The sequence below is a fragment of the Onychomys torridus genome, chromosome 7 (assembly GCF_903995425.1).
Source record: "Onychomys torridus chromosome 7, mOncTor1.1, whole genome shotgun sequence".
Classification (NCBI taxonomy): domain Eukaryota; kingdom Metazoa; phylum Chordata; class Mammalia; order Rodentia; family Cricetidae; genus Onychomys; species Onychomys torridus.
The window spans coordinates 53,350,885-53,364,938 of record NC_050449.1 but is presented as its reverse complement, the minus strand read 5'-3'; the positions used below and the strand labels follow the sequence as shown (position 1 = coordinate 53,364,938).

General features: G+C 37.6%; 1 protein-coding gene and 1 pseudogene across 8 annotated transcripts in view; one reads left to right on the top strand and one right to left on the bottom strand.

The window, feature by feature from the left end:
* Positions 1–14,054, bottom strand: part of Myo9a (myosin IXA) — a 218,134-nt gene that overhangs the window by 47,686 nt on the left and 156,394 nt on the right. For 5 of the 8 annotated variants that reach the window (XM_036191772.1, XM_036191771.1, XM_036191773.1 and 2 more), the window contains 2 exons: positions 13,899–13,980; positions 13,183–13,395 (listed from right to left, as the gene is read on the bottom strand). In XM_036191772.1, coding sequence (XP_036047665.1) covers positions 13,183–13,395; positions 13,899–13,980 — 295 coding nt within the window. The remainder of the gene's footprint in view (positions 1–13,182; positions 13,396–13,898; positions 13,981–14,054) is intronic. The other 3 variants (XM_036191777.1, XM_036191778.1, XM_036191776.1) reach the window with 2 other exon arrangements.
* On the top strand, positions 47–2,861 carry LOC118586896 (annotated as a pseudogene).

The window sequence follows — 14,054 nt, the reverse complement described above, 5'->3', positions numbered from 1 at the left end:
GAATTATACATGGGAAAGACTTAAAATCAAGTAAACATATGACAGCATGACTGAACTACAACTCAGTAAACATCAGTTCACATTTCCAGGCAATTTAGCAAGAATCTCATCTGGTAAGTTAGGAAAATCATCAAGACCATTCAAAGGCAAACTCAACACTGAATATTATTTTCTACACCTCTTATTATTTGTACCTTAAGGTGGAGATCCTTTTTCAAGTTATAGATTGTTGTTATATCCATTCAAAGTTTAGAAAGCTAGGTCAACCAGGTGGTGGTGGCACACACCTTTGATCCCAGCACTCGGGAGGCAGGCAGATCACTGTGAGTTCGAGGCCAGCCTGGTCTAAAGAGCAAGATCCAGGACAGCCAAAGCTACACAGAGAAACCCTGTCACAAAAAAGAGCTAAGCCACACAGGAGAAAAACTAAGGATCACCTATGTTCTAAATTATAAAAGATTATGTTATCAAACAAAGACTTCAATTTCATTTAGCAATTAATGTACCCCTATAGGGACAATTTTGTTCTGAGGATTCTTGTTACTTATTCAAGTAATTTTCTTGTATTTCATCTGGTAAAATATCCTTTAGCCTTTTGATATGCTTGACTATGGCACAGAAACAGAAAAAACAGAGTTGTTATAGACAGATGTCTGTGGCCAATATAGAGTGCATAATATCTGCATCTAAAGCAAAATAACAGACTGACAACAGTTTTTAAGTCATTGTAAGAAACAAAAGAACTGCCTCAGCTTACTGTCTCAAGGTATGACTACTTTCTGTGCTGTGACACAGAGAGGGAACCCAGGTGAAACTTGCTAGACTCCTTTAGCTAAACATAGGAGGATAAAAGTTCATGACAACCAAAGTAACTAATGACCAAATAACAGGGAAGCATAATAGAAGAAATCTGGAGATCTAGAAAAGGTTCCCTTTGTGTATTTGGATTAGTACTAATTGATACTTTTATATGTGAAAACAACCCAAGACCAAGGACAGAACCACCTGAAATGATTAAAGGTAAGGTTAGTAATGATGTCAGTGCCCAAAAGTCAGAACTGAACTCTATGTTGCACAGGCCGCTAAGTACACAGACGAACTTGCCTCAGTAGTCAAGAATAATTACCCTCCAACTGAGTACTGTTTGGGTCTACTGATTTTGAAAGGCCTAAAAGAATCAAACTGTTTCAAGAACAAAGCTCTGGAACATTACCAGAAAACCACAGCATACAGAATATTAATTGGGAGAGAAAAAAAAAAAAGATACTTCAACCAACCAGAAAAAATTCACAATTACAAAAAGAGAAATAAAAAGAAGTAGGAATATGTGTGCAGGGAAAAATGGCTGGTTAAAGAAACAGTTTGGCTCAGAGATCAGAGCCATCTCTGCCCCTAGCCAACTAATTGGTGAAACCAACCAATCACAGAGCAGGAAAGTAGCACCCTGGCCCTGAAGCCCAGAACCAGGGAAAGGAACACAGCCTGGGTTTGGGACCTGAGTCAGAGAAAGAAACACTTTATCCCCAAACGCAGAACGAAGAAAATGTGCCCTGACTCTGAAACCAGTACCAAAGAAACACTCTTAGTCCCTAGAATCAGAGCCAGTGAAAGAAATATGCCCTAGCCTTAGAATTAGTGCCAAAAAGCTAAGAAAGGCCAGTGAAAGCAGCACAGTATGGCTCTGAAATCAGGGCCATCTCTGCCCCTAGCCCACAAAACTGTCCAATCCCTGAGTGACTCTGTTCCCAAGACATCTTATATAAACCATCCTGCCTGGTCAGTTGGGGGCTGTTCTCTCCAACCTGGTAGAGGCAGCTACTCTCCTGGACAACTCCTTTCCAAATACACCTCTTTCTCAAAAGAGTTTTGGGTGTGAAGATCTTCATAACACTTTTCTCTAGAGCTGGATGGAGGAGATTGCTACATTTCTGCAGGGGTTTCCCCTTTTGCAAAGTGAAGCAGAAGAAGCAACATCTTAAGCCAGAGAAGAAGCAGAGCTCTGCGAGGAAGCCCCCTTAAATGAGGGCTGAGCTGTAGCGGCTCTCCAGGAGAGGGGCAGGGCTGCTATATCCTTCAGGGAGACCATCCCCCACCACACCAGGCCTAGCCTGACTCTCCAGAGCAGTCAGAATACCTTCCCCTCCCTGCTGAGTTGTCCTAGCAGCTCCAGGCCTGACTCTCCATAGCAGTTGGAATGCCTTCCCTTCCAGGGCTGAGCTGTCTCATTGCAGCTCTAGCTGTCAGAGCTGTCTTAACAGCTCAAGGTGTCACCTGACTTCCCAAGTAGTCAGGATACCTTTCCCCAGAGTTGCAAAACTCACAATGTGATCCTTAACAAGAAGAAAAATTGCTCTTTCCTTTTGCGGCCATTGCTGGATCTCAGCCACCAAAACTGAAGAAGTTCAATCCCTTCATTACTTCTGACCAAAGTAAGAACCACAAATGGCATTTCAATGCACCTTCTCACATTTGGAGGAAGATCATATTTTCCCCCTTTCCAAAGAGCTGAGACAGAAGTACAATGTCCCATCTATGCCCATTCGAAAGAATGACCAAGTTCAGGTTGTTAGAGGACACAACAAATGCCAGCAGATTGGCAAAATGGTCCAAGTGTCAGGAAGAAAAACTTCATCTACATTGAAGGAGCGCCTCGAGAAAAGGTTAACGGCACAACTGTCCATGTGGGCATCCACCCCAGCAAAGTAGTTATCACCAAGCTAAAGCTGGACAAAGACTGCCAAAAGATCCTGGAAAGGAAAGCCAAGTCTCGACAAGGAAGGAAGAAGAAGGGCAAATACAAGGAGGAAATGATGGAGAACAGGAGTAAGAGTGTGTCATACACAGCTTTCATTAAAGACTGATTAAACAGTAAAAAGAAGAAGAAAAATCAAGCCATTTACATTGACTGAAATGTTATTCAATGAGAAAGATATTAAAATAATAATTACAATTGTAATCTACATAATGAAAAAGGGAAATGGAAAGCAAAATTTTATGTAAAAGATACAAAATTCCAGAGATGAAACCTCAATATCAGTTTTAAGAAAGAATTCTTCCTGCCACATACTATCTAATTACATTTCTATGAAGTTCTAGAATAGTGAGTGGTTATTTTTTAGAGTAGTGTGAGAGAAATTAAATAGAAACATGAGAAAATTTTTAATGTTACAGAAATCTTGACACTTGAAGCATAGGTTTCATAGTTTTATACATATCCCTCAAAAGAGCAAACTGTTCAATGAAGATCTATAAATGTTACTGTATATACTAGACCTCATTTATAGATAATGTTAATAAATCAATTATCAAGTTAATAACATGCAATCATACAGTCAATTTTACAAGGATGAAAGATTTAGCATTTAATATTAAACGAATAAACTCAATATACTCACTACCTATAACTATGATCCTCAAAAAAACCATTAAACTCAAATGTCAATCTAACTCTAGAATTACATGGGTTTTTAATCTCATTTTGTTTATGTTTGTATACACATAGCTTTTTTTCTGAGAAAAAAAATGTAGAGGCTTTATTTTTGGTTCAAATTCGTAGAGACTGCCAATCAGCAGGTTTAATGTTTTAGGCTTGTTTGTTGGCACAGCTATAGAACGGAACTAAAGATGATTGGTTATGAGATGTACTGAAGGTACATCAAAATTTCAGCAAAAAAGAAGGAAAAAGAGTATAGGCTTGAGAGATCCTCAGTCCACAAAGTGCTTTCCAGACATGCATGAGGATCTGAGCTCTAGATGATGATGATGATGATGACGACAACGACCCAGACAGGGTAGTGCACACTTGTAATCCCAGCACTGGGAGGAAGAGACAGGCTGATCCCTGGGGTCTGCTAGCCAGCCAGCCCCACCAAACTGATGAATTTCGACCCCAATAAAAGACTCTTTCCTACAAAAACTAGTGTGGATCACAGCTGAAGATCAACAACTAGAGTTAATGGCTAAGTTCCACTCAAGTGCACACAGGCACCCATATGTATGACACACACAAACACAAAAGTACAAGGGGGCCTCAGAAGGCTGAGACTTTGCTGTTCCTAAAGATAGACAGCTATATGGCAATTCAGTAAGGGTATGGTAACTTCGTTCCATGGCTTTCCTTAGGAGGATCCAGAGAAGCATGAATTTTGTGCTAGGAAATCAGACCAGAACAGAACTACACTTTGGACTAAGAAGGACTTTTCTTCTGATATTTGAACTATAAGCCTAAATATTTTTTTTTCTTTCTCTGTAGAAGAAGAAAGAAGAGGAAGTGGCCTAGAATGATGCCATGAATTGAAAAAATTAAACAGCTGCCTAGAGATATTTCATCTAGGTAGACTCTGATCCAAATGGGCCAGTGACTGCTGATGCAGAAAATCCTTTTGAGGAGGTGGGCTCTAACATCAGGGTCATCCACTAAGGTCTCTTATATGGAAACCACAACCACCAAGCCACTGTTGGTGCTGGTCCTAGAACTATTAAGTCATCTTTCCAGCTGCATTATTTTGTTTTATTTTTCAAAACAGGGTTTCTCTGTATAATAGCTCTGGCTATCCTGGAACCAGCCCCATTATTTTAAGTCAGGGTCTCACTATGTAGCCTTTGCTGGCATGGAACTCACTACATAAGCCAGGCTGGCCTAGAACTCACAGAGATCCACCTGTCTCTGCTTCCTGAGTGCTGGAAGTAAAGGTGTGTATCACTCCTGGTCTCTTTTATATTTCTGGTATAAACTATTTTAAATGATGGCACAAGTTTACAGTTTGTAAATTGTAGAAATGTAAAGGAAACTCAAGACAATGGTCCTATATTCCCAAACAAGTAAATTGCTAGAGGAGGGAAAAGGTAATATTTAAGATATTCAACCTATAAACTCCTTAAGTTGCTTAAATATATAGTGACAGTCTCAAACTATCAAACAAGAATAAAAGTACACAAAACCTAGTAAACAACTGCAAACAGGAATGCATGCAGTCGAGTGGTGGTGGTGCACACCTTTAATCCCAGCACTCAGGAGGCAGAGGCAGGTAGATCTCTGTGAGTTCAAGGGCAGTCTAGGCTACAGAGGGAGTTCCAGGAAAGGCTCCAAAACTATACAGAGAAACCCTGTCTCAAAAAACAAAACAAAAAACAAACATCAAACAAAAAGAATGCATGCAAACTTCAAATTACCCAGACAGAAAAACTGACACAAAGTGATACATAATCCCAGAAATTCTTTTTTTTTTTTTCCCCAGAAATTCTTATAGTTTCACCACAAACATGCCTAGAGTAGAGTCAATCTAACAAAACTGTTGAAGAATGAAGGATAAAATTGGGAGCAGCTTCATGATTACAAGTAACTGAAAAAAAAAAAAAAAAAAAAAAGACCTACTTCAAGCATGAAAACATAAAAGAGAAGCTAAGCATAGTGGATCATACCTAGAATTTCAGTTTTGGTGAGTTTTGGTGACTGCTGTGAATTTGACCAGCCTTAGCTGGTCAGGAGTGAGACTTCAGCCTCAGGAAATAAAGGATCTAACTGTTAAAGCCATTGCTTCTAGAGGAAAGTAAGTTCGAAAAAGGATGGGAAGAAGTTCCCTTTGGAGAATGTGTTATAAAGAGAAAGCACTCAAAAACAAAGAATCTAAACAGTTAAAAGAGAAGGGGAATAAAACATTGCTCCAATCACCAAACAAGAACAGGCTTTAAGGGAACTATTTTGGTACACTTATAAGAGATAGGTTCAAAAGTTTTTATCATGTAAACCAACCCAAATACACAAAATGAATAAATGAATCAATTAAAACATACAACACTTATACAAAGGTCCAATAATAAAGCAAACGTGTATCAAGTTAGAACCAAAATAAGACTCAAAACACCTCAGTCATTACAATCCCTATCAGATGTCAGCATTATACCAGTGGGCACACCTTGTCTGAAAGCTGGCACTGTAGTTCTGAAGGTTCATAGCTGAGTAGGACTTCTGATACTCTATCTACCTCGGCAGCATGGACAGCACCTTCTAACACTATGAAAGCAAGCTGGCAAGGGGAAAGTTTTCTGCTACACAGGAGAGAGGACATATCTAGTACTGTAAATTTGGTCAAGAACCCATGGCTGAGAGGCAGAGGCAGGAGGATCTTGGTGAGTTTAAGGCCAGCCTGGTCTACCAAGTTACAATCCGGATCTATCTACACAATAAGAACCTGTCTCCAGGGTTGGGGATTTAGCTCAGTGGTAGAGCGCTTGCCTAGCAAGCCCAAGGCCCTGGGTTCCATCCTCAGCTAAACAAACAAACAAACAAAAAAACACACAAAAAAAAACCTGTCTCCAAAAAAAAAAGAATTAGGTCACAGGTGAGTGAAGACTTCACTGTCTTTCAGCTAAACTGACGAAACACTCAACTGCATTTTAAATATTTGTTTATTTCCATAGATAACTGCTATTCTCATCCTTAATCAAAGAAGCTTCTATTTGCAGTGAACAGTGGTGATTAAAGAGTCTCCTTGCCACTCAAGAGGCTTAGAACAAGTGATAGTTGACAGCTCAACCCTGAACAAGACATTTACCACATCCTATCTAAGGGTCAAAGAACATCACAGAAGGAGCAGCATTCCATAAGGAGGAGGGCTGTAAAATGCTCTCCTCAAGGCATGCCATCTACCACTACAAACATGATCTTATGGTAGCAGCAGTAGTTGCCTGCACTGGGCTGTCAACCACCTATCATAGATGGGAGGGGTTTATGGGGTTCAATTCCTCTGTGCTGAACCACTTGCAAATGATAGGTTCTAAGGAGGACACAGTCATTGTCTTCTGTAGTGCACAAAGTAGTTCCAAAACTTGGGGCCACAAAGACAGTCCTAGTTAAAATCAGTGGGCTACAAAACAAAAAGGCATGAATGTGGAAAGGAGCCTAGAGGGAGGAGGGTGGGACTGGTGGTGGAAGAGGTGTGAGGGAGGTAAATAAAGGTAGGCACTGAGTAAGCATGTATGAACTATCAACAACAAATGTAACCAATAAAAACAAGTTGAAATTTACTTAAAAAAACCTTCAAGGTACCAAAGAAGAAAAGAAAACCACAAAAATTTAACTGGGAAAATAATAAGATATAAAATAAATTTAAAAAAGGATGCAAAAATCATCAGAGGTAAACAAGATAGGCAAAGAAGGAGAAAAAAAAATAAAACAATCACTAATACCTGAAGTTTTTAAACAAGAGAAACAAACTTGTGAAACTTGGCTAATAAATATCATAAAGGTAACTTTTCAAAAGACAAAGGTAAGACAAGAATTTACAGAAAGAGCCTAGTATAAGGTATAATGGATCACTAATCTATAATGATCAACCTGAAATCATATCCTATACTTGAAAGAAACAAAGACGTCTGAGGACTTCCAAACTAAAAGATCAAATAACTCACAAACACCAGTGAATTGAATTGAAATGGCAATAGACAACACTACATAAAGATAACAATAAAACAGAATTTTCAAAAAATTCAGGGATAGCAATGAGTGAACCACTGACTTAAAATCTGACTCGTAGATTTATTAATTAAAAAATTAAATTTAGCTGGGCAGTGGTGGCCCACGCCTTTAATCCTAGCACTTGGGAGGCAGAGGCAGGCAGATGTCTGTGAGTTCGAGGCCAGTCTGGTCTACAAAGCAAGTTCCAGGACAGCCTCCAAAGCTACAGAAAAACCCTGTCTCGAAAAAACCAATAATAATAATAATAATAATAATAATAATAATAATAATAATAATAAAAAAATAGATTTATTTTACTTTATGTATATGAATGTTTTGCTTGTATGCATGTTATGTGCACAATGTACATGTCTGTAGGATCTCCTGGAACTGAGGTTATGGATGGTTGTGAGGCACCGGTAGGCACAAGAACAACCAGTGTTCTTGACTGCTGAGGCATTTCTACAGTCCCTGGATCATGGATTTAACATGTTGTCAAGATCATGGATTTAACATGTTGTCAAGATGGTTCCTCAAATATCAAGGCTACAGAAAGAAGTCAGATAACTGAGTATCTTTAAGTCCTTCCTAACCACTGGCTGCTAGAAAGGTTTTCTCTAAGCAAATACATTTAGTAGACCAAGTGTGAACACAAAGTTGGGATTTAGAGCAATAAATAAATAAATAAATTACATGTTCTGACAAACAAACAAACAAAAAAGGTTCCCAAAACAAATATAAAGAAGATGAGGAGAGCAAAAATGACTGATAGTTGTGTTGCAGGTGTGAATTAATTAGGTATTACTTATTGAAAACTGACTAAGTTGGATATGGTGGTATAGTCCTGTAAAAAATAAAAATTGTTATAACTGACCTATTAAATCAATAAATAAAGATTTGACTCACCCATGAAAGAAAAATACTTCCAAATTTATTCAAAGTACGACTGACTCAACTATACTTTATAGAAAACATCTAAGTGAGCCAGAAGGTGGTGGCGCACACCTGTAATCCCAGCACTCAGGAGGCAGAGGCAGGTGGATCTCTGTGAGTTCGAGGCCAGCCTGGTCTACAGAGCTAGTCCAGGACAGACTCCAAAGCTACAGAGAAACCCTGTCTCAAAAACCAAAAGAAAAAAAGATAGACAGATAGACAGACAGACAGACAGACAGAAAGAAAGAGAGAGAGAGAGAGAAAGAGAGAAAGAGAGAGAGAGAAAGAGAGAAAGAAAGAAAGAAAGAAAGAAAGAAAGAAAGAAAGAAAGAAGGAAAGAAGGAAAGAAAGAAAGAAAATATCTAAGTCAAGATAATAAAGGGCTAAGCAAAGGTATATCAAGTAAATGGAAGTGATAAGGAAAGAGAAATATACTACTAACAAGAACTAAAGATAAAAAGCATTAAATGTGATAGAATGCTTCTTTAAATACTAAAAGCCACAATTGAGAAGGAATTGAAGATTTATCCTACCATTCTCAGCCTGAGACAGATCAGTATACAAAATATAATGAAGATACTGAAGACAACATAACAAAGAGGGTAGAGATTGTGTGTATATTTTGAAACTATACACTCTGAACAGAGTACTTTTAAATCAAATACTTGTGTGGCATATTCACAAACACTGTCCATATTAGATAACAAAGAAAATATTAATACACACCACTAATTTATAAGCATTACAGATATAAACATAAAAGCAGAACCAATGAAGTAGAAAAATAAAAAAATAAGCATAATAAATAAAAATTCTACTTTGAAAAAGATGAGACAGACAAGGAGTAGTGCTATAATTTGGAATTGGCATGGCTCTCAAAGATTTTGGATCTCAAAGCAACAGTGTGCAGACACAGGGCTTATGGAAGAGAGAAGGTGACTACATCATTAGAGCTCTGACCTCATCAATGGATCAGTCCATTAATAAATTCATAATGTGATGGTAGACCTAGTGGGAAGAACTAGGTTAGTGGGTCATGCCTTGGAAAGGCACACTCCCTTTTTAGCTACCACAAAGGATATACTGTCTCCTCACAGAACCAAAGCAACAGAGCCAATTATCTATGTGATTACTTCAGGTAATTTTGTTATAGTTATGGGAATCTAGAATATGGCTAACTTAAAAATAAACACACATCTATAAAATAAGAAATAGTCAAGTGGGTATAGTGGCACAGGCCTTTAATACCAGCAGTCAGGAAACAGAGCTTTTTTTCTTTGTCAGACCATGTAATGTAATATAGGGATTTTTAGGATTTCCAGGCCAGCATAGTCAACTACAGCAAGTTTCAGCCCAGCCAGGCTATAGTGAGACACTGTCTTAAAAAGAAGGGAGAAAGAGGTAATCACTCAAACACAATACTTTAAAAAAAAAAAAAAAAACTGTAAGAAACCATGTTCCAGACTTCTATGTAAGTATCTAAAGTTGGATGAAATGAATAACTTTGTAAACAACAAAATTTACAAAAATATATTGCATTAAGGAATATTTTTAAAAGACAAACTTCCCTAAAAAAGAAAGAAAGCAAACTTAGCAAGAACTATGCCACAATAGCATATTTCCAGGTGGTTTAAATCTGGGTAATGGCAGAAAAACAACTATACATAAAAATGTAGGTTTACTACACTAATTTCACAGATAAGAAATATAAACAATTTTACTAATTTCACCATCTAGAAGACATACTGAAAAACTAAACATGGAAACAGAAAGTCATCTTTAAAATATAGCTCAGCAGAGTATTTTCTTTTTCTCTTCTTGGGGAAATACCAATGTGATAGACACACAAACCAAGGGAGAACAGCACATAGGGTATTTAAACTGCAGTTTGAAATAAAAGTTTTACAATAAAGCATGAAAGTCACAGAGGCAGGAAACTATAACTCCTGCCTACCCTCCCCTACAGCATCAACAATTATTAATTAAACATCTTAAGACATAATGTTTATCTCAAATTCCCTTTGGATGATTTATCTAAAATTGTTTTTAATTCTGTACGATCAGTAACATTACAACTAAAAAGAGCAGATGGCCATTTCTGCTAAGAATTAACACCATGCTCCTTAGTTAGCAAATACTGGTGATAACACCTTTTTGCCCAGGGAGGGAAAAATCCAGTTTTTAGAAATTCATGTGCCCAATAAACTCAAATCCACCTTTTAAAAAAATGTGTATTTTGAGAATGTAATAAATTCCCCTTATAAACAGTATAGTTTCAGAAAATTTAGAATGACACATTTTCAGGATCAACAAACACATTTTAAAACCACTCCTCCCCTCCCTCCACACCCCCATTCCAGTAAGTATCTACTAGCTTATTCTACAAAGCAAAGCTGCTTCATGCAAGCATCCACTAGAAACCAGCGCCACCACCTACTCCTACAACAGGAGAGTAAGAAAGCTAGAGGTGACTAACAGACACACTGGACAGGAAGGTGCTCTACAACTACGGGCATGCAGTGACTGTCAAGCAGGTGAACAGAGGCTACAACACCAACAGGAGCCAAAAGCTCCAAGCAGAAAGCCTAACATCCTGGTTCATCCCAGCAAGAGTTCCCAGTGTGAATAGTATTCTCTATCACCAAAAGAACTAAGGATTGTTACAAAAGAAACTCTCAGGAACAAAGTAGCAGTTATAAAGTGCTAAGTTCTTCTATAAATATATCTATATAAACTAGATAAAGTTGTATTTTTCAGTAAGATTTTTTGTCCCATTACACAATTTTAACTATTATGTGTGTGTGTGTGTGTGTGTGTGTGTGTATTTCATTATGCATAACTCAAATATAGGGCACCTTTATAATAGTTACTAACCCTACAGTCAAGAGATCTGAGCTCTACCTATACACATTAACAGAGCAGTACAGATCATTTCCAACATCTACAGTCTTCATGTTTATAACTCATTTTGTTTTATCAGGAAACACATCATGCATTTTTTTTTGTCTTTGTTTTGTCCTCCACAGAGTATCAACATTACTACTTCAAACTGAGTCTAGCTTTCCATGAGAGATAAATACAATCCCAATATTTTAGAAATTTTAAGAAATTCTAACTGGGTCTAAACATGGTTCAAACATCTTATAACAGTTCAAACCTCAAATATGTAATGACTCAAAGATCATCATAAAAATCTTCCAAAGTGAATAGATATTAAAGATTGAGAGCCAATTTATATAGGAAAATAAACTATTTCATCAGCCATAATGTTTTATTTCCTCTTAGATTAGGTCTCTATACCTAGAACAACCAGAGAATACAATGTGTGTGTATTTCTACTTTTTCTAGACAGGATCTCACTATAGAACCCTAGATGGCCTGACCTGACACTTCGTATGTAGTGGATTAAAGGCATAAGTAACCATGTCTCACCAGTTTTCCAGTTTTTTGTTTTTTGTTTTTTTTCCTCACTAAATCTGAAGCTTAGCCACTTGGTAAAGCTCACTAGCCACAGAGACCCTAGGATCCCCCTATTTCTACCTCTCAGCTCTGAGATTAAGGGCTCATACCAGCATACTTGGGTTTTTACATGGATGCTAGGTGTCTAAACTCAGGACCTTGAGCAGCAAGAAGCTCATATTAAGCCATTATCCCAGCCCCAAGAATGAAACTTTTTACCCTAAGATATCTATAAATACAATCAAGCATGTAACATGTTTAACCCAATTTTGGTCCAGAAAATATTTTAAGCCAAAATGAGTATAGTTTTATTCAAACTCAACTTCAATGTTATAATTCCTGATTAATACAAATTCACACCATATGCATCCTTCTGCTTGTCTGGATTGGTCCAGGATGACACATTTTGTTCACTAAATCACAGATGTCTGTGCTTTGGTAGAGATCGGGCCAGAGCCTTGAATGCACATGATTGTTTCCTTTAGTGTTTTTAAGACAAGGTTTTGCTTTCTGGTCTAGCCTGGCGTTCTTTCAACTATTAAGCTCATGTTGGTATCAAACTATGGCAATTCTTGTGCTTCAACCTTCTAAATACGCACCCACATCCATCTTTGAGACATCTTGGAGACATGGTCTCACTGTATATAGTTCAAGCTGGCTTTGAGTTTGAGATAACTGTGTTTTACCATGCCCAATTAAATTTTATAAAATGCACATTTCTTTTCTACTGAACATAAAGGAGAGCATAGCAACTTTAAAGCTTCCACTACCCCTAATTTTTAAGTGAATTATCTTTCAGTTACAGTCAGAATTTATTTTAAAAGTACCTTACTCTATATACCAGCTCAATAAACTCTCACCAGTAAGTCAAACATAGCTCATTGCCCAGCTCTGCATATTTATTAGAAATGTCTTGCCCATTTCCATCTTGTCTGTGACTGCTTTCACATGATAGTGATCAAGTTAGGTAGCTGTAAGCAACAGAGAATATGATCTACAAAGTCTAAAATATTTATTATCCGCCCTTTATAAAAATAAAAAAACTAAGGATTCCTACTCTAGACCTTTTAAGGTATAATAGTCAACATTTCTACATCAGTGCTAATTTAAATCATCTTAATTTTGCCTAATTTATCATTTGATATATACAGTTAAAAGTGCCCCTTATTTGAGTACTATTAAATTAGACTTAGCTTTTGTTACTGTGTTCACTGAGGCTTCTCATGTACAAGCCATTACATGGAAAAAAGCTGTGAAGGTTAGCTTTAGATTAGCAAAGACTACTCCAAGAAGATCTGCTTGCTGTTTTATTTTTCTTATTGCTGCAAAATTACCATTTCGGAGTCACTGTGAGAGGCCTGACCCAGGCTGGATACAGGCCCTAGCTCAGAGTGAGAAGCTTGGTCAAGGGAGAGAAGGGGCTCAATAATGTCATCGTTATCATCTTCCTCTGTATCCCCCTCCCCATCGGCAAAAGTACCTCTAGTCAAGAAATCGGAGCGCGTCCGCGCCATTCGAGCTTTCTTTTTATGGGCCGGTCTGGCAACCTGCTTGACCAAATGATAAAACAAATAACACAACAATGTTTTGTTTTGTAATTTGGGAGAAGACGCCAATGAAAGAGGGCTCATGAATGTCTGGAAACTTCCCTCCACCCCACCATGCCCTGTCTACTAGCAGAAGTAACAGGGATGACCAAAGAGAATCCATACACATTCCTGTGAACAACAGATAACCATAGATGCTAAGTCTACACTGTTCTCCATAGTGAACTAAGTCACCCTTCATTGCCATAGGTCTCACTAGACACCTGAACAAACTGTCCCTTTTTGCCTTAGTGACTTCTTTCTTTTTATAATTTGTATTTTTAGGCACCATTCCTTGTCTAGAACACACCTTCTTAATTATAAAAGGCTTAGTCTATAGCTTCTTTGTCCAAAATCATCTGTGAATAAATGGGTAGATATGGTGTTCTACCTACAAGAATGGTAACTTCCAAAAATAATGTACACCTATTGAAATTAAAAGATAAACAGAATCTAATACTTACCTCTCGTTGGCCCGGCCCTGCTAACTTAGATTTCCAAGCTGGTTCATCTTGTTTGTGGACTTGAGGATTTTCACTATGTACACTTTAAATAAAAAAACAGGATTACATCTCAATTTCTAGAAGATATTCCACTGAAGTATTCCTAAAGCATAGTAA